This window comes from Cucurbita pepo, chromosome 10 (genome assembly GCF_057944985.1).
Source record: "Cucurbita pepo subsp. pepo isolate OVF chromosome 10, ASM5794498v1, whole genome shotgun sequence".
NCBI lineage: Eukaryota > Viridiplantae > Streptophyta > Magnoliopsida > Cucurbitales > Cucurbitaceae > Cucurbita > Cucurbita pepo.
The window spans coordinates 2523246-2549081 of record NC_141807.1 but is presented as its reverse complement, the minus strand read 5'-3'; the positions used below and the strand labels follow the sequence as shown (position 1 = coordinate 2549081).

The following is a 25836-nucleotide window of genomic DNA, read 5'->3' as shown; positions in this document are numbered from 1 at the left end:
TTTAGTTATAACGATATCGAGCGTACGTATTGGATTAGAATCTATGGTACTCATTATGCCATACTCCATGGGGATGGGCTCAGATAAGTGTTGTGGATTCCATTGTTTCTAAAGTTGATGAAGCGTAGAAATTAGAGGAGGCATGGAGGAAATGTATGCTTGTCCTTCCTTGCTACGAAGATGAGACAGTAGAAAATGGGAAATTTTGGAATTGATTAAATTAAATCTAAATTCATTGTATCTCCCATCCCATGATTTTTTTATATATTATTATTATTATTATTATTCAATACTAACAAAATACCGGTGAAAAGGGGTTTGAAAAATAATACAAAAAAAGTAGATGGTGGAATGTTATCGAAATTGTAGATAAGTAAAATGGGAAACACAGATTATGGAGAAGAGTTAATTAATTGTGTGAATTAGATGAAAATTAGATGGTGGGGGTCACGTGCGAGGGACAGAAGCAGACATAGCTGGGGAAAGAATAGAATAATAATAAAAGAGATTACTGTACCATCATTGACCCTCCAATCACAATTCGGTTACTGACAATTTTCAGACCACGCTGCTCAAACCCTCATCCTCCTTCTCACGCCCTATCTACGCGCGTCTTCTACACCTTTCATTAACGCATTAAATAAATCACCTTGTCTTCAGTGCTTGAATTGTATTTAACTTTAAACATGTTTTATATTTAGGATTTAATTAGCTTCTTAAATCTCTTCAATTTTTTCTTAATTAAAATTTGGAAAATCCTCATTCATTCAATTTCATTTTAATACGAAGTTATCAAGTTTCAAAAATAATATAAAATTCAAAAGTTTATAATATGCCTAATATATTTAATATTCAAAAACCCATTTAACACATAAAAACTAATTACATATTAAAAAATTAATTTTGAAAATTAAATCAATTAAACTTGTAATTTAGTTTTACTTAAAAAAAAATTATATTCTTAATTTTTAAACATATCTTAATCCTACTTAAAATATAAAAAATATAATAATTTTAGTTCCTTAAAATGTAAACTTGTAATTTTTATAATACATTGTTCGTTTTATAATATAACAATGTATGGATCACTAACTTAAATATAATTTAATTAATTATATACATATATTCTCGATCAAAAGGTTGGTCAGAGATTCAACAAAATTGTATTTTTTTTTTTTTTGTAAAAGATAATATACAAATAAATTAAATAAATTGATATTATATCTCTAATAATAAAATATGCCTTAAAATTTTAAGGTTCAAACCACTAAATCAATGAAAAATGAAATTTTGTTAAAAGGTTTAATTTAAATAGAGCTGGAAGCATGATTTTAAGGGGGGAAACAGCGTAACCCGCCTAGTAGTTCCGGGCAGAAAAGTGGCGGAGAGATTACAGGATACAACGCCGACCAACGGAGCGGACGATGTTCAACAAACCCAATACCCAACCTAAAATGACAATTTAGAGCACTGCCGTGCATCGCTTCCTATCCCTCTAAAATGGACCATTCCATTTCCAACAATTGCGATCAAAATGCATGTTCTTCTTCGACGTGGACACTCCCCGCCACCGCCACCGCCACCGCCGCCGTCTCCTCTTCTTCCCCTCCCGATGAAATCTCTCTGTTTCTGCAACAAATGTTGCTGCGTTCCTCTTCCGCCGCTCCCCACTCCTCTCTCCTCTTTTCCTCTCCTTCTCCCTCCATCTTCTCAGAGCTCACCTGCAACATTAGAGCCTTCACCCCTCCAACCCATAACATTTCCCCTCCTTACGGGCCGCCTAATGCAGTTCCTGAAGAGATCTCCCCCGTCGATGCCTCAGAACAATTTGCAAATTTCTCATCATCCGGTGTAGTACATGATCCCTTGCGCTCTTGTCCCACACCCGCTCCACCCAATGCGTCTTCTATACATGTCGGAGCTAGTGATCAGTATGAAAACGATGAGTTTGAATGCGAAAGTGAGGTACACACTTCATTCCACTCGTGGGTTCTGTTTTACATTCCTTTTTTTCCCTTCTGAGGCTTGAGCTGGTGGGAATGGGAATGGTGACCTTCTTATCCACACATTGTGTTTGTGTAAATGCGTAGTAGGGTCTGGAGGCATTGGTTGAAGACCTGCCTACGAAGCCCAATCCTCGCAGTTCTTCCAAGAGAAGCAGAGCCGCCGAAGTTCATAATATGTCTGAAAAGGTACTTCTCTTTCCTTTTATTTTGCTTTCGAAACGTTATTATCTTCGTTTTTTATTTTGATCCTTTCCTGAGCAGAGAAGAAGGAGCAGAATTAATGAGAAAATGAAGGCCTTGCAAAATCTGGTCCCCAATTCTAACAAGGTAACACACAATTGAATTCCAAATTTTGTTGCTGTTTGGTTTTGATTTCTTCCCTTTTTTGAGCTCTGTTGGTTCAAGTTCAACAGACTGACAAGGCCTCGATGCTGGACGATGCAATCGAATATCTCAAGCAGCTTCAACTTCAACTTCAGGTGGGTGGGTGTATTTTCCAATTATTCTTAGATCGTAACATTCTCCAAGTTCATTTCTGGGTTTATTCACATCAATCAGATGCTGTCGATGAGACATGGCTTGAGTTTGCATCCTATGAACTTGCCTGGAAGTTTGCAATATCTCCAACTTTCCCCCATGAGAATGGACTTTGGTGAAGGAAGCAGGTCACTTTCCTCTGACCAAGAGAGACCCAACCAGATCTTTCTCAGTTTGCCTGACCAAAAGGCTGCCTCCATCCATCCTTTCATGTCAGACATTGGAAGAACTAATCCACAAACTCCATTTGAATTGGCCCCGCCCATCCAAACTCACCTAGTTCCCTTTTACTTGAGTGGGTCCCCGAAGTCCAAGGTAACTTCCCAATAATTCATAGGTTGGTTTTGTTAGTATAAGGTTGAAAGCAGGAGTATAATCAATATTTCAAGTCCCTTCTCAATAAAAACTAGAAACTGACAATGCTTGAGCTTTCCATGTTGCATTTGAAGGAGATTTGCAGAGAAGCACTGCGAGATCACCAAGTGAATGCGATCGGCCAATCGGAGACAACTCCCTTCTGTGAGTAATTTGATCTACCAACCTTCCACAATATTCCATTTCCATGACTTATTCTGATGATTTCATGAGAATGGTCAAATCAACTAGAATCAACAAAACAAGATTATCCTTCATTTTGTTTGTTGCAGTGTCATGCCCCAATAGCATTCCAGCGCCCCCTGATTTACAAGAACTACAGAATGGCGTCTCATTGGAACCGTGCATCATTGAAGAAAATCGATCAGGTGTGCTTCTAAATTACACTCCAGAGCACAGTCTTTGTATTCCCTTCCCTTTTTAATGGGTAGAATTCAACTCCTTTTCTGTTTCTCTGCCATTTTTCTGTACTTTTGGTTCACATATCAGCATCAACACAGGCAGAGCAACTGAAACAACAGAGCTGCAATGATCAAGATTGTTGACATTTTCTGTCGCCCTTTATATATTCTTATTCTCTTCAAATTATTCACTTGCGTTAGACAAATCACTCTGAAAATGGGAAAATTTGTTGCATAGAGCTGGCTAATTATGGAGAGGATCTGCATTGTTTTGTCTTGTACAAATCTGACTCATTTTTCTCCGGCGTTGATTCGTTTTTCTCATCCATCTTTTGGGGTTTAGCCACGTTTCTTGTTTCTAATTTATGTATTTGACTCTGTATTCAGATTAGTTAATGATACTTTGATCCCTTGTTTATTTTTGGGCTAAGAAGCTATGAGACGACACATATAACACGACATGTCATTTTTTTAAATCTAGCCCGACAATGGCTCGTTTATTAAAGTATGTTTTTAAAAATGTATATTATTTTTATACTATATAAAACCTGAGTTTATCCATTAAAATTGATTATTTTTGTCATATTTGTCTCTTTGATATATGATGCATGTATAACAAGTGTTGACTTAGTTTGACCTCGTGCAACTAGTTTCTAACGCATTTATTGCACTGGTAAGAATTTGATACATGTCCAGAAAATGTTGCAGTGTCCAAATGTTCGATACGTATGTGATATGAACACACTAATCAAACTAAAATGTCAGTTTTAGAGTATATAGTTCTTTTGTGACTGTTTTGTTCAAGTTTCCGTTTTGGAAAACTATCAATCATAGTTGCTTTTAAAAATATTTCAACGATTGTTGATTCCAACCCCTTTAATTTGGATTTAAGGTACCGTAATGCTGCAATTAAGAAAATACTTTTAACACCCAGTCAAGCATAGAATCTACCTTTGATGAACAATATCTTGGATGGATTAAAGATGACGATTTTAGAACAATTCTAAATAATTAAATGTTAAAAAGAAACTTCGATATTCACTTTAAAAAAAAAAACTATGTTCTAAAAGGTTATAAAATAGTAAAGAAGAGATCAAAATAAATTTAGGTGAAAATGTTAATGGCTTAGTTAATGTTCATAAAATCTAGTTTGAGAATATTTTGTTAAAATGTCATCCAATAAACGGATGCTCAAGTTTATAATTGGGTCGAGAAGAATTTTGAAGTGGGCCGGAGCAGATGACCAATGATGAGAGGGTGATCCATACTTGGGAAGTCTGCGGTGTTGGGTTTACTATTTAGGGAAAGGGAATTGGATCCGGTTTCTTACTGTTCATAACCACTCAAATCAATATTCCTGGCGTGGAGCTTCAGCCTGAAATTTGTGAGTTGAAGGAGTGCCATTTCTCACATGGCATTGACATTGGCATTGGCAGGGCAGGGTTTGATGATGATGGATGGTGTTTGTAAAGAAGATCTCTGTGCCCGCGTAAATTTAGTGGGAAGCCCAAGAACGAACCAAATTGGGACTCTGATTTTATCGATTCCAAAAGGTCCCATCATGCCAGCTGCTTCTTACTCCCAATTCTCTCTCTCTCTTTCTCTCTCCCTTCCTTTACTCATCATCCCTCTCTTTCACTGCCTCTCGTCTCTTCCAACTCTGATGTCACCACCGACTATAAATTTATCCCTTCGATTCTTTTCGTTTAGGGCGGGTGTGTAGAAGGAGCTGTGTTTCTTTCCTGCCGATGATAATCGGACTGATTGAATGAATGTCTGACCACAAATCAGGCTCCATGACCGACCAGCTCTCCAAGCAGACTTCTATTTTTGGCCTACGCTTGTGGGTTGTTCTTGGGGTTTGTGTAGGAGCAGCTTTTGTGCTCTTTCTGTTTCTTATTTCTCTTTGGATCGCCTCTAAACGCTCTCGCAAGAACATTTCTCACAAACCCACAATTCCAATCGTCTCCAAAGAAATCCAAGAGATCAGAATCGAGCAGCCCCTCGCTCAAAACCAAGAAAATAAGCCTAGTAGTAGAGCTCATTTTCAGGTCGAGCCGGAAGTAATCCCCGGAGTTGAGCGCCAAGCGTTGCTTTCGTTGCCTCAGGACGAAGAGCGAGTGAACAGGATTCATATTGAGATCGGGAAGGATCATAGGATTTCATATCCTGAGCGCCTAGGTCGGTCGTCTTCCTCGCACGGCAGTGGAGAGGGCCGATGTGGTGGTGATCAGTTGCCTATGGTGGTGCCTGAAGTTTCCCATTTGGGTTGGGGGCATTGGTACACTCTCAGAGAGCTCGAAGCTTCCACTAACGGCTTCGCCCCCGATAATGTAATCGGTGAGGGTGGGTATGGAATTGTTTATCATGGCATATTGGAGGATGGAACTCAGGTTGCTGTTAAGAATTTACTGAACAATAGGTACTATTTTTTCATATATTTCTTCAACCTTGATTTCCTCTGCCTTAGTGCGTGGATTGGGACTTGCATTAAAGAATCATTAATTTCGTAGGGGACAAGCCGAGAAGGAGTTTAAAGTTGAAGTTGAAGCAATTGGACGAGTCAGACACAAGAACCTAGTTAGATTACTTGGATACTGTGCTGAAGGTGCTCACAGGTACTCTGTTTCTTTCCCCCCCAAATACCTTTGCGGCTTTTTCTTTAAAAGCTTGCCTGCGGTTCTAAAGACGAAACTTCACTCATTCCATTATTTTCATTTGTATGCTTGCATTTAATCTTTGAATGTTGAGCAATAAAATCTGCCTTTTCTTCTCCATGTGATGTGATAGGATGCTTGTATACGAGTACATAAATAATGGAAACTTGGAACAATGGCTTCATGGGGATGTGGGATCTTTCAGCCCTCTTACCTGGGAGATTAGAATGAATATCATTCTTGGAACCGCTAAAGGGTATTGTCTAGCTTCAATTCAATGTAGAAGCTTGAGTTTTCTCCATCCCCCAGCCCCGGCCTGCATTACATTCTTGACATTAATGTATTATAACTTGCATATGTAGGCTAGCTTATCTTCACGAAGGATTGGAACCAAAGGTTGTTCACCGGGATATCAAATCAAGCAATATATTACTCGATAAGCAATGGAATTCCAAGGTTTCAGATTTTGGGCTTGCTAAGCTACTATGCTCTGATAATAGCTATATCACAACTCGAGTCATGGGAACATTTGGGTGCGTACATGTATATCATTTGATGTTTCTATATACGTTCTTGTGGGTATCTCATGTGTGAATTTAGATTTTGTAATGGGATTTATGCTACTTAACAGCTATGTAGCGCCAGAATATGCAAGTACGGGGATGCTAAATGAAAGAAGTGATGTGTATAGTTTTGGAATACTCGTTATGGAAATAATCTCAGGAAGGAACCCTGTGGATTATGGTCGTCCTCCAGATGAGGTATGCTCCATACTTTGAAGAAAAATCATTATTAAGCGCTGTATATATACCATTCTTCAGATCTCCCTTTTTTCCTTTTGTTCGATTATGAGTTTGCAGAGGTTAAAATTTACAGGTACACTTGATCGATTGGCTTAAGAGATTGGTTAGTAACCGTAACCCGGAGGGCGTATTGGATCCAAAGCTTTCTGAAAAGCCTACTTCAAGAGCATTAAAGCGGGCTCTTCTTGTTGCATTACGCTGTGTGGACCCAAATGCTCAGAAGCGGCCAAAAATGGGACACATTATTCATATGCTTGAAGCTGAAGAGGCTACCTTAAAAGGGGTATGAAACAAAGTTTACTTGAAGTTCATTTATTGTTCTATATATATATCTTGGATAGGTTTATTAATATTTAGGAGTTAGGAGTTGCAGAATGCCATGACACACATAATCAATGGATCGATCTACTCTCAGTTTCAGATAATGAATGAAAACATAATGCTGAAGTGGCAAGTATTTAATTTGAGCAAACCATCACCAATATGCTAAGGGAATCTTAATCCTAAGTTTTCAAGATACGAATGTAGTAGTCATTTACCTCACTTTTTCAGGCTAGTCACCATTCATACTGCAAATGGTTTTCCCTCATAAGAGTTCGTTAGTTCCCGAGTAAGTTTCGATAGAATCGATCCTTGCTTCTTGTGCTTTCCAATGAGACTGCAAATGGGATATGCTGAATCATAGAACCTCTAGTTCATTGAATGCTCCATTTATCTTTTCCAACTTCTCGAAGTTTGTTTCATATTGATCGTTAAACCAAGCCTGAAATGTTGTCTTAGGATCGCAAAACTGGAAAGAACCCAGAGAACTCACATTCAGACAATGTCAAGGATGGTTTAAGTGAAAGGCAGGCGACAGAATTAGGTGAAACCAATGTGGATGAACAACGAGATACGTGAATAATTTCAGCACAAGTAGCAGTCAACTTTTCCAGCTTGGGACACACAACGAATAGTCATTCGCAGCTATTACGCCGGGTCCTCCATTTAGAAGCTGCCCTACGCGGCCACAACAATGTCAATCACAATATGTATAGTTCATTTTTGCTGTCAATAGGCTTCTATTGCCAGTCCTCATACCAGTGAAGATAAAATCAATTCATGTCTCTGTCAAGGCCCCTCCGAAGACGGTCTTCGGGAATGAGGTATATTATTATTTTCTTACATTGTTCGTTCCATTCCCTCACTGTTCAATATCATACATTTGAAAATAATAGGAAAAAGGTTCAACTAGAGCATCCACACCCTATTCATAAACATTAATTTCAATTTATTGCTTATAAAGTTGTATCCAGTTTGTCAACAATGTACGCTTCTGTAAACAGTTTCCTGATTGGGCCTAATAAATTATGGGGTCCCTTTTGTTCCATGTACCATGAATTTTCCACATCTTCACCCAGGAAAGGGTAGCAAAGCTCTAGCATTGATATCAACTTGACAGCTATGTATAGTCTCTCTAAAAACCTGTGGGTGATGAAAGTTGGCCCATTTCTACATCGAAATGAATGTTTGAGCATCCCTTTTCGACAGATTTGGACCTTTCTTTTTTATGGTGATATTTCATTTAACACTAGCATTAAACACCATTTCACTTGCCCATTCTCCAGCTGTGTATGCATAATTGAAAACATCTCGTATAAAATAAAACTACTTTCAGAAGCATTCTCAAATGTATTTATTTGAACATTATAATTGGCATACGTAGCAAGGACATTGAAACCAACAATTGGTTGTCAATATCATCGGAGAGAAGATAACTATCAGAATAATGACTAGTGGAGGCGTAATAACAGTGTGACGGCCAAAATTGCTCCAAGTAACCACCTGAGCTCCGCTGGTCTGCCATTTAAGTGTGCGTCACCGGAATCTCCCGCACCTTGCACTGGACTTTCCAAGGCGGCCGGTGGAGGGGGAGAAATCGGTGGGTTATCACATACGCCTGTTGTATTTTCCTGCTTATTCAATAAATTTTGAGTTAGCCAACAACCTATTCTCAAATACAATCAGGTGTTTGCATTTTCAAGTAATAAATGTATCTATTTCTCTTCAATTCAAACGCTTTTTGGTTACAAACCTTGCAATAGGCAATATTATTACACCCGCAAGTCAGATGGCCATTGGCTACATCCACAGCTTCTGGAGCACCTCCACCATCACTCCTCTACAAGCAACAAGTTGAGAAACACAAGTACCAATGTTATATATATTAGTTGAAACTCAATATCCATCCTCGCAAATCTATCCTACTTGCAGGAATATGATACCTGATAGAAGTCAACAGCAAGGAAATTTGGCCACCTTTTGCCGGCTGCTTGATGGCAAGTATTCATCATGCTAATTAATGAAGCCGAATTATCCGAGCAAACGGCTGTTCTGTTGGGATTAGTAGAAAAATAGTTCATGAGGATCAAGGATATGGTTGTTGTATCCATTGGAGGCGACTCTGCTCTGTTTGGACAAGATCCAGGCTTCATTCCTCCGTCCCCATCTGAGAATGCATCCCCACACATTCGCTTATCAAGTGCCATAAGAATTATAACAACACATGAATAACAAACATTGGAATGACCTTACATTGGTTTTCGACAACATAGCGCCACTGAAAAGCAATGCCATCTGAGGCCTCTTTCGATTGTTTAGAGGTGAAAACTACCAGTCTCTGGTTTTGCTTTACCATATCATCGACGGTTGGCCAATCCCCACCCTTTTGGGGCATTCTGGAAACAGGAAACCAGTACTTGTTCAGTCCAGAAGCATTGAACACCTTGCTCAAGCCTTGTGGAGACTTCACATAGTCTTCTATGAAGATCGTGACAATCTCTTCTGGGTTTGCTCCCAAAAATTTCTCAATTTCTCTCAACACATTGATTGCCGGTTGCTGGAAACAAGTCAAGGGTATCACTTTCTTTAAAGCACTACTTTATTGTACTTTATGGTTCTTTGAACATTGCTTTGAAGTTCTTTCAAGCGAGGTTCAGCACTACTTTATTGTATAGATGATAAGCAAAGTACTTACAAAAGAAGTGGCATTGAAACATTGACCAGCAAAGGAGTGGCACAACCAAACATCATTTTGAAAGTCATACATATCCAACATTAGCCCACGAACTCCATTCTACAAATTCATCATTACGAAAATCAAACCACAAATTAGGCATAGAAAAGGGTAAAGATTTGGTTTTGGATTAGTTAGAATGTGAGTGTCGATTAGTAGGAATAAATGAGCGATGATGCTTTGACAAGACGCCTTAAGGCCAAATGGAATAATTAAAGCATGTGACAGCCACCCACCAATTTAATTTTATTATCGCCCATACAGAGATTTGCTGTTTGGGACAGTCCACCTACTGGCTCTGTTCCACTTTTAAAAAGATTATTCACATCATACAATTTAATAATGTATGATTATTCCAATTCCATCTCATTTCTTCAAATTAAATATGTTTGCCCGTTACGTTTGTATACATTTTTTAAGCTGATTCCAAATAACTCAAATCAATTTCTTTGTTTTGTTTTTTTTTTTTAAATTTGGTCCCTCACCACTTGTAAATTTCAATTTCACTGTAATTAAATCTTTCTTTAAATGAAGTTCTTGTAGTCACTAACTGTTAAAAAATCTCCATATATGAACTAAAAAATAGTCCTAAGTTACCGACATTTTAGAGGACCACGTTTATAAGTCAATAGAAATTTAAATATAAAGTATTTAACTAACAAAATTTTAATGTCGTACTCTGTATTTAATGTCGTGAAAAAAATATTGACTCAAAACAAATGCAGAGTCTAAATATGTGTGTGTGTGTGTGTGTATATATAGGAAATAAAAATGCTTTTTGGCTGGGAAGAAATGTTTTGTATTTTAAAGAGCGAAAAAGAGGGCAAAAAGGAAAGCGGCGGAGAGAAATGGAAAATGGTTGTAAAGTGTGCAGGGCAAAAGGGTCGATTCTAAAAAATGAAACCGTTCAAAGCGGAAGAGCTTCAGAGAGAAGTTAAAGAATGAATGAGAACTCACGTTAAGTTGACTGGTGACCGTATCTTCCTGATTGGTGGGCGCCACCAATATGCTCGATCCCGTCGCCGGTTGCTCGCCGGAACGAGCGAAGGAGTTGTGAGTCGTAAGCCACGAGTAACGATTGTATGGCAGCCCTTTTACCTGTACAAAACCAAACAAACCGGGGGCTTAAATTATGAACAAAATTTCTCGAATCAAAGAAGGGGAGGCGACTTTGGAGACTCGCCTTGGATGTTGGACTAATTGGCTGGATGCGAGTACATCTGGGTCTGGTATTTCCATTTGCAGGGCAAGTATCGCATATGAGACCGGAATCGCATTTTTCGCCGGAGGAGCAAGTTTCTCCGATCTATAAGGGAGCAGAAGGTTAGATCAGAGAAGGAAGGAAGGGAGGCGAGAATAATCACAAACAAGCAAAATTGAGAAGAAAGACGAAAACCTCGAGAGTGGAAGAGAAGGTGAAAAGACAGAGAGAAATAACCAGAAGCTGAAATTGGAAAGTGATGGATGCTTTGAATCCCTGCCATTGAAGAAGGAACAAGTTTAATTGGAATATAAAGAGAAGTTAGAGGGAGAGATAGAGAGACGATTATGAGGAGGAGAAAGGCATGCCTCCATTTCCGAGAAGCCTTCAATGGAGAAACTCCCTAACGAGTTGGGTTCTTGTAGTAAAGGTTTTTTCCTCTTCGATTTTGCCTTTGTTCTAAATAAATCACACACGCTTTTCTTCGCCCTTTTTTCTTCTTCTTTTCTAATTTTTTTTCCAATTTGAACTTTCTAATTTTATCTAGTGCCATTAAATAATCTCTCTGTTTCTTAATTACAGATATACTACAACTAGTTCTAAATCTTATTTGATCCCTGACTTTTCCTATATAAGATATGGACAGTAAATACAACTATCATCCACGTTCTTCATTATTCAATATCAAAACAATGACCAAAATACAATCGCCGTTCTAGAAGATCTGTTGTTTATTTAGATGGAAAGACCACGGGGAATGAGCCTATTCATTATATTCAATACAATAATAGGGGCTTCAATCACCCAATTATACATCAACACAAGAGTTTGCTGAAATATGGGAAAACAACCACACGTTGACTATACGAACAAACATGTTTCTTTGTTGTCACAAGTATTGTATGGAAATCTAGACACGAGGTGGTCAAGGTCTCATGGGTCTAAAATATCTAAATATTTACACGACAAACCTCCCCTGTAAACGACCAAAGACGGCCGTTCTCCCATGTATTGCCACGTACATCCACAAAATCGAACCCACCTTTGGTGTACTACTAGTGAAACAGATCTACACTCTGCTCCGTTGCAGTTAAGAGAATGGTTTATTTATGTCAATTGAGTAGGAGATCAAAACAACTATGAAGAAGATCATGTTTTCCCTAGCTGCTTCTGTTTACCAGGAGCATAAGATGCTAACTTTACAGTAGAATCAAAAGAATCTTCGGCTGTTTACCACATTATTTGCTTTATATACCTAGAATCCACCGCATCTGCCTGACATTTGAGCTAAAAAAGAAAATTATAAGTAAGAGCTTGGTGGAAAGAATGATGTGGATACAAGATTGAACTTAAATATATCATATTAAGCTTTATATTTGTAGGCTCTCCTTTACGTTGTCAAAATTGTTTTGCTGGAGCAGATCAGACACATCATTCTACGGTGCCATCAATCCTTCAATTGTGTAGGAGAGAGACTCAGCCCAATCAGATCTCAGTAACAGAGTTTGCAGTGTTTCCATCACATTATAAGCAGGATCAAGTTTCCTCTGCCAGCCCTATCCAAATCAGAAATGGAAGTAATCACACACAAGTATCAGTGTTTGCCAATCGGGGCAGTCATCATTGGACCATAAAATAATTCTCGCAACCTTTAAAAATACATCCTAAATACGAAGGGGAGAAACTTGTAGAATTAAATGCGATCTCGTCAATATAGCAAAGGCAGACTGAAGTTACCTCCATAACCAATGTCGTCACCATCACAGTGCACACATTTCCATCGATGTTGACTCTGTGATGCCTCACTTTCTCCAGTAATTGCTGCATGGCTTCAGCAGGATGAACTAGATCACCTTCGGGAGTCTTCCAGAAATCAAACGCATTGGTAACTTCCTGTAAGCAGCTGATCAGAAATACTCGCAAAAAATAGAATCAAACCTACTGAAGAAATTCGTGAGGCAAATAAATTTCGATCTCAAATTCACTGAGGAGCAACCAATGAACTAAAGCCACGCATAGTATAGTTTCCCTTTCTTGTTTTCTACTTTCCTAAAAAAAAAACACATGATCAATAATTGTTTCTTCTTTCTATAAAAAAAACAAAAATAAGTTTGGAGGGTCCTTGATATTAAGGCGTCAAGGAGGACGAAGAAAACCATTTCTTATTTCTTCTACCTTATTATTCCTTGGTAACCCTTATACTAAAAATGTTAAGAATACAACAAATGAAGTCCTACTTGACAAACAAAGTGTTACCAAATTAGTATATCACCATATTTTCAATTATCGTGTCATTTTATAAGTAAAAACCAATAAAACAGTCTTTTAGAATAACAAGAAACGAGAAACCAAAATTTCAAGTTCCAAAAAATGGAATACTATTTAAAGAAAGTTCCTTAAAATGAGAAAGAGACAAAGAACCATTGCCAAAAGACGATGTTGCAAAAAAAAGATGGAAACAAGAAACAAGAGCAGCTACCAAACAACCCTCAAAATCCCAACAACTCCGCATTCCACAACCTAAACCACAATTATCCTAAAACCTCAAAGAATAACAATGGCACATTCCTTACCTCAATAAATGCCTCGGGATCAGGGCAATTTTGTTGTTTTGCTAATTTAAGTGCACGTTCGGCAACAGTACGGCCATCCCTACGAGCTACAGCCTTAAAAAATTCCAGTAAATTTACTCTATCACTTCCAGAAAGTTCGGCCGTCATGCCTACATCAAGGAAGACAACATGAGGCTTTGACTTGAAGAGCCGCTTCCGACGGGACTTTTCATGAGACACTCTGACAAGGATATTTCCAGGATGCATGTCAGCATGTATAAAGTTGTCCACCTGAAACAAAGAAGGTTGAACTCCTTGGCATTCAGAAAAGTGCAACACTCTAACCACTAAAGAAACCATCAAGTGCAAAGACATCCAAAACACTAAAATTTCTGACATTCGATGAGTGCATAGAACAGAATGGTTTTTAAGGAGATAAATGAAAATCATTTCAAAGGAAAAACAGTGAACAACGCTACAGTAACAATATAAAGTTATGTTACCAGAAGCATTTTTAGAAGAGCATGTGTCCCAATGTGTGCCAATGCTGACTTGACTCTTTCATATCCTTCAAGCTCATCAACATAGTGAGAAACACTTTCCCCTTGCTCATAAGTTTCCACTAAAACAGCAGGATGAACAAGTGGATACACCGGTTTAGGAAATGAAACATCCTTCCACCGTCGAAAATTATAGATAAAGCGGCTCAAGTGTGCTGCTTCCCTTGCAAGGTCGACTTGAGACATCATAAAAACGGCAAATTGTTGCACACTTTCATCCAATCTCAACCAGTTGAGAGTAGGAATGAACTTTGAAACTTTTGCTATAAAATCAATTATAAGGAAATCTCTCCTAATTAATTCCCCAACGCCAGGATGTCTAACTTTTACAGCAACCACCATGGGCTTCATTTGTTGACCAGGGTATCGAAATTTCAAAGAAGCCCGATGCACTTGAGCAATACTCCCTGATGCAACAGGTTGCTCTTCAAAATCCTCAAATATCTCAGAAAGCTTTCGACCAAATGCCCGTTCTATAGTTTTCCTTGAGTAGGCAAAGCTGTGCTCCGGAGCTTTACTGTGAAGCTTTGATAACTCTATGCATAAATCTCTAGGGAAGAGATCTGGTCGTGTCGCAGCCCACTGACCCCATTTAATGAATGCTGGGCCACCCTTTTCAAGTGAACGATGAACAACCTGGAGCCAGAGTCTCCTGAAGCGAAATCCAAAGACATCCGCGAATGGAGCCATCAATATGCAAGGTGAGAACAAGATTGCCAAATAAAGGGCTCTAAAAAATAATATAATGCCTTCTAAAGTAGAAAATAGTAATGAAATCAAATAGGCATGTCCGTCTTGTGCCCGGATGTAGAAAGAATTGTGAGATGGATAAGGGTCTATGCTTGTGAATGTTCTTTGGGCACATGCTAGCTCTCCCCATGTAAAAGCAAAGATACCAGGTACAATCAGGTGAGAACGAGACATGGCCAAGCAGAATGCCCGAGCAACTTCATTTAAGGTGGGAATACTACCGCAATTGGAAGAAAATTTGCTGGAAACCCTTTTCCAAACGAAGCGAGCATGATGTTTAACGACATTGCTGGTAGTCCAGATACAAAAATTTCTAGAACTCGCAGTCCAGCTTAAACTTCTTATGGTGCAGTACAACGGGGAGGAGCCATGTCCTCTAGCTGAACACCTATAATGTGAGAACAATTTATTGTGAAAGAAAGGCTCTACTGTAACAGTCGTCCCGCCGTTCCTCACTTCTAAATGTCTAAGTCTGTGGCTTGTATGAAGTGAACGCACTGCCTTCCTTATGTTCCCCAACATCAAATATCTGTCATTATTTAAATTACTTCAGCAACAATACATAATCACTAAAATTTGATAACTACAATCAATGTTGGATTTCAGATAGGTAGTTAATCATGGGTATAAATTAGATAAATATATAACCAGAAAAATTAAGGAACGCTGTATATTCCAGCAAACTACACTTTCCAAATTAATGAATTATTGAGGAAAAACAACACAACATCATCACTCTAAGGCAATGGTTCTTGACTTGTAATCCAGTCCTATAAAATCCAATCTCTTCTGGCTCAGGGAACCACGCGCAGACGGTGAAAGAAATTGGTTACAAGAAGAGGACTATCTGTCTGGTTGCCTAACTGCCAACTATATACAATCTGTAAATTCGAAGAAGCAAAAACTAGAAGGTGACCAACGCTAAGCTAGCAGTACTTAGTTTCAAACACCAAAAGTTGTTAAAAGGATCAACAAACAACTTCAATCTTACAAGAAATCAAAAGGATGGGAGCGGCAGAGACAAGAAGCCCAGAAGGGGGGGGGGGGGGGGGGGGGGGGGGTGGCGGGGAGGCGAGCATTGGGAGGGCACAAATAAAATAAACCGAAAAGGAAGAGAATGTGATAGAAACTCAAATCTTACCAAGGAAGAGAAAGGATATAAGGGATGGGAGGCGAGAACCTTGTCCCGCGAGCCGCAAAATCGATCGATCGAAAGGGAGAATGAGCGGGTAAGTGGCCGCGAACAGGTGGCAATTGGTCGATTGGTCGATTGGTCGCCGGCGCCAGGTCGAGGGCTGACGCTCACTCTGGATGGAGGGAGAAGGGGAATCGAGAGAGAGGGAATGCTAAACTGAAACTGGAAAACATTAGGGCTCCAATTTTGAAGGAAAAGAAAAAGAAATTGAGGGACAGTATCTTGTGTTCACCGCCGTGGTTTTTTAAGATAAAAATACTTTATTTACCGAATGATTTTTCTAGATAAAAAAATAAACCCCATTAATGAGGGAGGATGCTCCGTAATTTACAGAAATTCAAATCATTCAAAATTAAATCGCTCAACCAATATTGAGCGGAGCCACTTGCTGTAGCTAATTTTAGTTTATATGTCGGGTGGTGCTGGCGAAGACCGACTCCGAGGTGAGCAGTCTGACGCCAGCCAGAGTAGTATGTGCAGAGCCCATCACGGGGAAAAGACTACGAACTCGTTTCACTCGAGCCCAGTGCTGAGCCCAGTGGGATCCCACTCGAACTCTTCGTTGGGCCCCCACGCACATGACTCCTCCTCCAAGCCCGGATCTTGCAAGCCCGCCAATCACAAGATTCCCGAGCCCTGGAAGCGCTTCGACGCCATGGAAGAAGAGCGCCTCCTAGCTTTATGTACTGGTATTAATTTACAACATCAAGTGGAAATAAATGGGTGAAGCTTCCTTCTTTGCTTGTAATTTTAATGCCAATGCTTTCCTAGTAGGTTTCGCTTGGATTTCGTGTTTACCCAGATTTGTTCCCAATTTTATTTTCGAGTTTTTCATAATTTTTCAAATTATTTGTCAAATTAAAAAAAAAAATGAAAACATGTGCCTCAATTTCATTACTTAAATGTATGTTTAATCAAATCTTCACTTTATTATCCAACGTATTAAAAAATTATTGACATACTATTCGGCTGTCAAGAAATGATAGGATCCAGATTTCGAGTACCTACCAAAATCTTTTAAAAAGATAATAAATTAATTAAAACGTGAATTAATTAAAAATCTATTTTTAAAGAAACATTTGAAAAGTTGATTGATTTAAAATCTATATTAAAAAAGTGATTAATTTAAGTTTTATTTGTAAAGAAACACTTACTTAAAAGAGAGAGATTCTTAAAAAGAAAATAGTTTGAATAGTCTGAAAAGTTTCTAAAATAGGTAATAAGAAAATAAAGTATAAAATGTTTTGAATAAATGTAGAAATTTGTAGCTAACCGCGAGAAGTAGAGGGGGGAGGGTTGGCCATAATAATTAATAATCCAAAGCATTTTGCACATGATTCTATATTATATTGTGGGCCACAGTTTGAGTGAGCAACACAATGTTTTATGTATATATGATTGAGCAAGCAGGGCATCCACATCCCCAAAATCACTGGCTAAACAAGTTGAGAGAATCGTGAGCAGAGAGGTTCCCCTGAGCCATGGATGCTAGTGCTTGTAGCTGCAACAGCGGCTTCTCCAACAGTTATATGCTTCTGAAGCCGGAAGAGGTGAAGTTCTTTGATCTGTTACGCCTTTTGTTTTCCAGCAACCTCAAGAAGAGAAAATTCGTGGATTCCACTTCCGCCAGAGAGCACAACTTCTGGCACAGATTCTTCATCTTTCTCTCTATCATCGTCCTGAAGCTCCTCCGATTCTTTGCCAAACCACTCGCCTTGCTGGGCTTCTTCCTCGAGTCCTGGCTCAACTTTATCTCCGCAAACGGTGGCTTTTCCGGCATTCTCCTCAACATCTTACGATGTAAGTCCCTTCAAGATCTTCTTTTTCCTTCACGGACATACCCAAACCTTGCACAAATTTACAATACCAAATTAATTTGAATATTGCTTATTAGAACATCACGTGAGCTCATACCCATTTGTCGGAGTTTTAAAATCACGTTCACAGCCATTCTACCTAATATGACGTGTCAATGTCCCCCTAGAGTCGAGTTGACTCTGTTCACAAACATCTGTTTCTCTTCCCCAATCATGGATGCCATATTTTAATATTGTCCATAACTTTTAATTTGGATGCAGTCAAGTTGATAATACCGGACAGCTCATCGGCGGAGTACTTGTCAATCATTGGTCACTTGGATAGCAGAGTAAGATTGGACGAAAAAATAAAGGCAGGTGATGTCAACTACTTTGGAGCTCTCTGCATGATGGCTTCTAAGCTGGTCTACGAGAATGAAGCTTACGTTACACAAACTGTCAATCATGTCTGGAAGGTGCAAAATTTCGTATTGAATGCATGATTTCTTGTTTTGTCTACCATTGCCTGATTTTTTTTTTTTTATTTTTTTTTTTTCTTTTTTGAAAATTCGAAGATGGAGCTGTTGGGGTTTTTCAACTTTTGGAATGGTAAGAAAATAAGAACGATATCCCTGTTCCACTCTTGTCTGTCAACTGAATTTAATTTTTGTGGTAGACTATCAAGAAAAATTCTCAACACAAGCGTTCATGATGCGGGATAAAAATGCTGATCACGACACCATCATCGTGTCCTTCAGAGGCACAGAGCCCTTCAATGCAGACGACTGGAGCTCCGACTTTGACATCTCTTGGTACGAGATTCAGGGGATCGGTAAAATCCACGGCGGATTTATGAAAGCTCTTGGCTTACACAAATCCATTGGATGGCCCAAGGAAATAGACCCACAACAGCAAAGACGTCCTTTAGCTTACTACACCATCAGAGAGAAGCTAAGGGAAGTTCTGAAAGAAAATGAGCGAACAAGGTTTGTAGTGACTGGACATAGCTTGGGCGGTGCTCTGGCCATCCTGTTTCCTTTTATTTTGGTGTTCCACGAGGAAAAGTTACTGCTGGAAAGATTAGAAGGAGTGTACACATTCGGACAACCTCGGGTGGGAGACGGGGAATTCGGAGAATTCATGATGAAATCACTGTCGCAATACAAGATTCGGTACTACAGATTTGTTTATGGGTTCGACATGGTCCCTCGGCTGCCCCTGGACGACAAGGCCTTGATGTTCAAACACTTCGGACGCTGTATTTATTTCGACTGGAACTATGTTGCGCAGGTAATACAATTACTTAGCTTACATTTATTATAGATAAATTGAAGAGAAACGTTTTTTATTTGTTGGTGGGGTTGGCGGATTCTGGAAGAAGAGCCATTCAAGAACTACTTCTCGATAGTCGGAGCGGTGCTGATGAGAATACATGCATGTTTTGAGATAGGAAGAAGCTTCACAATTGGGTGGAGAAGGGGAAAGGAGTACGAGGAAAGAGTTCTTTTAAGAATTGTGAGGCTGTTTGGATTACTATTGCCTGGAGTTCCTGCTCATTGTCCTCAAGATTATGTTAATTCAACTCGCTTGGGCTCCGCAGATCGTTTTCTGAACGAGTATGATGTCAAAATTCAGTAACTTGTTCATCTGTGAGTATTATTACAACTCACAAACTTGGTACCAATGTATGTTTTTAAACTTATCTTTCTATGGTCACACTCTTTACCATGTGCTTTAAGTATAAACTTGGGAGAATTTGGAATTTAAAATAATAATTTCTCAATTCAAAATTTCAAAACCATAATTATCTAAATCTAATCTACTCTAATTAGATTTCCAACCACTTCATTTTAGTTTAATCTTAACAAAATTATTTTCTAAGAGTTTAAATTGAAAAATAAAAAATAAAGGAATTAATTAACCACAATTAAAATTGATTATGCCGGGTCATGTTTAATATAATTGTAGTTAATAATTTTAAGAGGAGTATTCATTTGGTAAATAATTATAGTCAATTATTCGGAATCAATAAACTTATATCAAATTTTCAATTGCATAATTTAATAGGAGTATTCAATTTTTAAATAATTACATTTAATTATTTCTAATGCTTTAAAACTATATAAGATTTTAAAATTTATCATAAAATATTAAAACAAACAAAGTAGTAAGTAATATGAAAATATTAGGAAGAAAAATGCAGAAAGAGATTTTATTTTATTTTTCTTTTTGAGACAAATATGTTAGAGAAACAAAATTAAAGCAACAGAAAATGTGGAATTTTTAAAAACAAAAGTCTGTTTTATAAAATTATATATTTTTCAAATTGAAATTTATTTACCTTCCATTTTAATTCAAACATGTATTCAACAAAATAATTTCACAAATAAATGGTACGAGTCTATTTAGTGCGTGAATAAATGTACGCAATAAATACAACCGATGACGTGATAAATTCAATTTACAATTTTAAATTAATATTGGTTATTAAAATAATGAAATTAATAATTCAATTATTGAAGGTTTTGTGCCATTCTAAAAACACAGGAGGGTGTAAGGCTAAACACTCATTTAATACGGATTAACACAGTACAGACATAGATGGTATTATTTATATAACGTTAAGAACATCAAGTCCCCTCATCCAAGGCATCCTTCGCTACATCTTGATTTCCAGCCATGGCAGCTGTTATTGATGATATCTGCAACAAGGCCTTCTCCAAAAGCTTCATGCTTTTCAAGCCCGAAGACCTTAACGTCTTCGACTTGTTAAAATTCTTGTTCTCCCCCAAGCTCCATGAAAGAAAGTTTGTAGAATCCAGCCACCCCGCCGAGTTCAATTTCGCCCACAGAATTCTCATCATCATCACCATCATCGTCCTCAAGCTCCTCCAATTGTTTGCCGCCCCACTCGCCTTCCTTGGCTTCGTCGTTGAGTTCAGCCTCAACTTTTTGTCGGCCAACGGCGGCGTTTTTGGCCTCCTCAATATCTTCCGATGTCACCCCCACTTCCCTCCCATTTACTTAATTAATATTCTGTTTTAATAACCTTAAGGAAAACGAAATAATATTCAAATATATATGTTGTCTTGTGCAGTGAAGTTGAAACTACCGGACAGCTCATCGGCGGATTACCAGTCAATAGTTGGTTATATGGATGAAAGAATAACGTTGGACCAAAGTATAAAGCCTGGGGATGCCAACTACAACGCTGCTCTCTGCATGATGGCTTCTAAACTAGTCTATGAGAATGAAGCTCGCGTTACAAAGATCGTGAAGGATGTTTGGAAGGTACACAAACCCACGTCTTTAATAATTTCAACTTAATTACGTTGGTTATGAATTTATAAGTAAAGAATGTATATTTATTGTTATGAGATTTTTTAGGAAAACAAAAAGTAAAGTCATGAAGCTTATGTAGAAAGTGGACAAACTTTAATTCCTCAAATATTTTCTTTGTTATTATGCAGATGGAATTCTTGGGATTTTTCAACTTTTGGAATGGTAACAACATATTGATTTTCAATTTTGCTACTCCTGCATGGATTATTGTATGTGCATAAATAAATAAATAATAAATGACGTGTTTTGAATTTGTATTTACTAGAATATATAAAGAAAAGCGCAACACAAGCATTCATGTTGCGGGATAAGAATTCTGTTTGTGACACCATCGTGGTGTCATTTAGAGGCACATCGCCCTTCAGTGCTTACGACTGGATGACCGACGTGGAATTGTCTTGGTACGAGCTGGAAGGGTTTGGAAAAGTCCACGCCGGGTTTATGAAAGCACTGGGCTTACAAAAATCCGTTGGATGGCCCAAGGAAGTAAACCGAAAAGATAAAAACCAGCCTTTGGCTTATTACACCCTCAGAAAAAGGCTGACTAAACTTCTCAAAGAAAATGAGAACGCCAAGTTCGTGGTAACTGGGCACAGCCTGGGCGGCGCTTTGGCCGTACTATTTCCCTTTATTTTGGCGTTCCATGACGAAAAGTTTCTGCTACAAAGATTAGAGGGAGTGTACACGTACGGACAACCTCGGGTTGGAGACCCCAAATTTGGAGAGTTTATGGCCAAAACATTCTCGCAATACAATATTGGATTCCACAGGTTCGTTTATGGGTTTGACATGGTCCCTCGGCTACCCCTGGATGACAAGGCCTCTATGTTCAAACACTTCGGACCCTGTATTTATTTCGACTTCTTCTATAAAGCCAAGGTAATTAATTCATTAATCAATTAATAAATTAATTCTTTACAATCAAATCTAGATTGAGAAAAAAAAAAAAATGCTTTTGGTGGGGCTTTCAGATTCTTGAAGAAGAGCCATTCAAGAACTATTTCTCGATAGTGGGAGCAGTGATGATGCGAATTCGTGCATTCCTGGAGTTGGGAAGAAGCTTACTAATTGTATTAATAAAGGGAAAGGAGTACAAGGAAGGAGTGCCTTTGAGAATGATGAGGGTGTTTGGATTGTTGGCGCCTGGAGTTAATGCTCATTGCCCTCAAGATTATGTCAACTCAACTCGGTTGGGAACCAAAGGCTTCCTGGTTTCTCCTTCCTAAAGGCAGTAGGAGGATGTGAAGACTGAATGGGTTCCTTCTCATAAATAAAACGAAAATATAATGAGTGTTATGTTAAATAATAAGTGTGATGAAATGAATATGATTCCAATAAATGTAACCGAATAATAAGTTTTATGTTCCTTAAATTATTATGTTATGTTCAAGTGTTTGTGTGTTGCTATTTTGTTGGTTTGTCGTGGTTTCAATTGTTTGCACATCTCTAAGGAATAATAATTCTACAATCTTAAAAACATATAACTTTGAATGTAAAGAAGTTCGACAATAGTAAATAATAGATTTTCAAACATATTAAAAAAAAAAAAAAAAAAGACAGAATATTAAACAATGACAATTATGTGATTAAGAAAAGGGGATATATTGAAGACTTATGATATCTCATATACACATAAAGAACTTATGACTAGAGATGTAAGGATTAAAAAAAAAAAAAAAAATTATTGGTTGCCGAAAAACGCGCGAGAATTCCGGAGTTCTGGCAACTCTCTCGAGCACATGCTCCACGATCCCCACGCCTCTCAAAGCAACACTAAATCAGTCTTCCTGATATTGTCCACCTTGGACTCCCCAAAACACCTCGTACCAATAAAGATTAGTATTACTCACTTATAAACCCATGATCTTCCACTAAATTAACGTGGGACTCGTTCCCAATCATCCTCAACAGAACCCAAGAAAAACGGCCAGAAACAAACGTCGGTGCGACGTTTCAGAGGAAAGAGAATTTTGGCCGGAAAACGTGAGGGAATCGGGTGCGGAAGATGAAGTCTGTGGATCCGGTCGCATTCGGTTCGGATACCCCAGTGACAACCCGACCTCCAGTAACCCAATTTTCACGAGGCCCAAATTAGTTGCGGCCCAAGTCCAGAACCCACTTGAAGTTCGACCCGGAAACGCATAACAAACGGCCCAAGACCGCGCCGCAACTTCGACCCAGAACGCTGCCCGAACACAAGGCTCCCCCGCTCCCCCCAGTGACACGTGTCGCTCATACAGATGCGTGACTCCTTTGGCTTACGCGGCGTCATCGGCTCGACTCGTCTCTGAATGCAGCTTGGCTCCTCGGCTCGAGAGCACCCTATCTCCAAATTCAAGTTAATTTAGGATATAAATGTGAGTTATTAACATAAATAAGATTAACGTTTCAAATAGGAAACAACTTTTGATAGTACGAGGAGTAACTTCGAGGAAAAATAATCTAAGCATATTCAAGCTTAGGGAGAACGCCGACTAAAACCAACTAAGTAAGTGACCTTACTATCGATATGTTATATTTGATGATGTGACCCGTTGTTTTGCACTTGTCATATGCATTGATATATGTAGATTGTTTATGAATCGATATGATTATGGTATGATATGTATATGTGACAAAATGTGAATTGTATTTACGGTACGATGGGTTTCCAAAGACGTTTGCACTTATTGATTCTCTTTCCAACCCAAGTTACAACTATTAAATCCAATCTTTAATAAAATTCACCCACAATAAAACCCTTTAGAATTAAATAAAGAGGATAGAGATATAGCATGTGCTTTAAGTAATTAAAAGGGTGGACCTTCGTTAATTCTAAAAAGATTTATGCCTTTATTAATTCGCTCCCACTACCACGAGTAATAAAAAAATACAAAATTTAGTGATAAAAACTTTAATAGAATCTTAAATTTAGATTTTCAATAGGATTTTCTGAACAGGGAGAATTAAGTTCTAAAACTAATAAATTTAAAATTTAAATACAAAATTTCTGGTCCAAAATTTAAAAAACATAATTACCTAAATATAATCCTATTAAATCTAAGATTTCCAACCACTTCAATTCTATCAATTTTATTTTAATTTTTACAAAATTATTTTTAAAAAGATTAGAGCGTTACACAACCCACGTTCAAAATTAGGGAATTAATTAGCCACAAGCAAAATTGATTATGCACCCTCAAGTTTAATATAATTGTAGTTAATAATTTTATGAGGAGTATTTATTTCGTAAATAATTGTAGTTAATTACTCAAAATCAATAAACTTATATCAAATTTTCAATTACATAATTTAGTAGGAGTATTCAATTTTTAAATAATTACATTTAATTATTTTATACGAGTGAAATTATTTTTAATGCTTTAAAACTATATAAGATTTTAAAATTTGTCATAAAATATTAAACCAAACCGAGTATTAAGTAATATGAAAATATTAAGAAAAAAAAAAGTAGAAAGAGATTTTATTGTTTTTTTTTTTCTTTTCTTTTTTGGAGACAAATATGTTAGAGAAAAAAAAAAATTAGAGCAACAGAAAATGTGGAATTTTTAAAAACGAAAGTCTGTTTTATAATATATTTTTCAAATTGAAATTTACTTATAATTCAAAAAACCGTTGAGGGTGGATCACAACCGTTCATTTTAATGCAAAGATGTATTCAACAAAATAATTTCACAAATAAATGCTACGAGTCTATTTAGTGCATGAATAAATCTACGCAATAAATACAACCGATGACGTAATAAATTCAATTTACAATTTTAAATTAATTTTGAAAATATGATTAATATAATCACCTTCGTTTTTAATATTGGTTATTAAAATATTTATTTTGTTTAAATTATTAAGTCAATAATTTAAGCTGTTGTGTTATTCTAAAAACACAAGAGACGGTAAGTCTAAACTCTCGTTTAATACAGATTTAACTAAAGTTCTCTATTTATAATCATTTGGAGAATCAAATAAAGTATAAGAATAAGAAAGAACCATAAATGAATACAAAATATTTGTTTATAATAGAATGACAAATATGATACCTTAAACGGTAATGGAAGGCAAATATATAGATATTTGCGTATAATAAAATATCAAATATGATATATATGGTAAGTTATAATTCAGAACTAAATACCTTTAACACCCCTACAAGCTGAGCGTCGAATTTGAGCGAACGTGAAGCTTTGATCTGAAAAATTCAAAGAGAGATCGAGAAACACTTTTTGTGAACATGTGAGCAACCTGTTTTGGGGAAGATGTCCGCATAAGAATTTCATCAAAATATATAAAAATTGCCGAGAAAGAAGCAAGAAGAAATTAGAAAAATAGAAATTGATGGGTCAAACGGAAAGTCAATGAACAAAAGAGATCGATAAAGAGTAGGATTAGAGAAATGAGAACTATCAGCAATGAGGGGTTGAGAAACAACTATGAGTTGTGGGGTATAGAGACGTAAGGTAGAGGCTTAGGGCGATGACTCTATTTCGAGAAAATAGAGAGAGAGGAAGAAGAGAGTAGAAACTCGGAATGTGGACTCTATGGTCTATTTTAGACAAAGAAAGAAAGAGAGGGGTGAAGAGTGTGGTCTGCGCATAGACTAGTTTGCTAT

General features: G+C 37.6%; 6 protein-coding genes across 10 annotated transcripts; 4 read left to right on the top strand and 2 right to left on the bottom strand.

The window, feature by feature from the left end:
• Positions 1-1302: 1302 nt before the first annotated feature.
• LOC111804326 (transcription factor PHYTOCHROME INTERACTING FACTOR-LIKE 13) lies at positions 1303-3795 on the top strand. The gene is made up of 8 exons (XM_023689086.2): positions 1303-1965; positions 2094-2192; positions 2268-2333; positions 2420-2485; positions 2565-2858; positions 2993-3062; positions 3191-3286; positions 3408-3795. The coding sequence occupies exons 1-8, from the start codon at positions 1501-1503 to the stop codon at positions 3461-3463; spliced, it is 1212 nt and encodes a 403-aa protein (XP_023544854.2). The 5' UTR covers positions 1303-1500; the 3' UTR covers positions 3464-3795.
• A 1046-nt stretch (positions 3796-4841) lies between these two features.
• On the top strand, positions 4842-8148 carry LOC111804516 (putative serine/threonine-protein kinase At1g01540). Of its 2 annotated transcripts, XM_023689348.2 has the most exons (7): positions 4861-5741; positions 5833-5937; positions 6110-6232; positions 6339-6509; positions 6608-6737; positions 6853-7062; positions 7560-8148. In XM_023689348.2, the coding sequence occupies exons 1-7, from the start codon at positions 5092-5094 to the stop codon at positions 7677-7679; spliced, it is 1509 nt and encodes a 502-aa protein (XP_023545116.1). In that variant the 5' UTR covers positions 4861-5091; the 3' UTR covers positions 7680-8148. The 2 variants fall into 2 exon arrangements, with proteins under 2 accessions (XP_086983969.1, XP_023545116.1); XM_087127843.1 differs by lacking the exon at positions 7560-8148 and having other exon boundaries at positions 4842-5741; positions 6837-7027.
• Positions 8149-8391: 243 nt separating this feature from the next.
• LOC111804518 (PI-PLC X domain-containing protein At5g67130) lies at positions 8392-11558 on the bottom strand. The gene is made up of 9 exons (XM_023689349.2): positions 11404-11558; positions 11231-11311; positions 11018-11140; positions 10792-10932; positions 9796-9894; positions 9354-9657; positions 9044-9267; positions 8854-8940; positions 8392-8731 (listed from the first exon to the last, which is right to left on the bottom strand). The coding sequence occupies exons 1-9, from the start codon at positions 11407-11409 to the stop codon at positions 8552-8554; spliced, it is 1245 nt and encodes a 414-aa protein (XP_023545117.1). The 5' UTR covers positions 11410-11558; the 3' UTR covers positions 8392-8551.
• A 190-nt stretch (positions 11559-11748) lies between these two features.
• LOC111804515 (uncharacterized) lies at positions 11749-16368 on the bottom strand. Of its 4 annotated transcripts, XM_087127840.1 has the most exons (6): positions 16039-16339; positions 14091-15426; positions 13609-13878; positions 12773-12928; positions 12430-12591; positions 11749-12322 (listed from the first exon to the last, which is right to left on the bottom strand). In XM_087127840.1, the coding sequence occupies exons 2-5, from the start codon at positions 15417-15419 to the stop codon at positions 12472-12474; spliced, it is 1875 nt and encodes a 624-aa protein (XP_086983966.1). In that variant the 5' UTR covers positions 15420-15426; positions 16039-16339; the 3' UTR covers positions 11749-12322; positions 12430-12471. The 4 variants fall into 4 exon arrangements, with proteins under 4 accessions (XP_086983966.1, XP_086983965.1, XP_086983968.1 ...); XM_087127839.1 differs by having other exon boundaries at positions 11749-12591; positions 16039-16337; XM_087127842.1 differs by lacking the exons at positions 11749-12322; positions 12430-12591 and having other exon boundaries at positions 12775-12938; positions 16039-16362.
• A 1038-nt stretch (positions 16369-17406) lies between these two features.
• LOC111803685 (triacylglycerol lipase OBL1) lies at positions 17407-19616 on the top strand. The gene is made up of 5 exons (XM_087127844.1): positions 17407-17892; positions 18171-18364; positions 18464-18497; positions 18565-19177; positions 19256-19616. Exons 1-5 carry the CDS (start codon positions 17574-17576, stop codon positions 19524-19526), a joined length of 1431 nt encoding a protein of 476 aa, XP_086983970.1. The 5' UTR covers positions 17407-17573; the 3' UTR covers positions 19527-19616.
• A 900-nt stretch (positions 19617-20516) lies between these two features.
• Positions 20517-22620, top strand: LOC147790459 (triacylglycerol lipase OBL1-like). The gene is made up of 5 exons (XM_023688204.2): positions 20517-20886; positions 20986-21179; positions 21359-21392; positions 21496-22109; positions 22202-22620. Exons 1-5 carry the CDS (start codon positions 20568-20570, stop codon positions 22454-22456), a joined length of 1416 nt encoding a protein of 471 aa, XP_023543972.2. The 5' UTR covers positions 20517-20567; the 3' UTR covers positions 22457-22620.
• The last annotated feature ends 3216 nt before the right edge of the window (positions 22621-25836 follow it).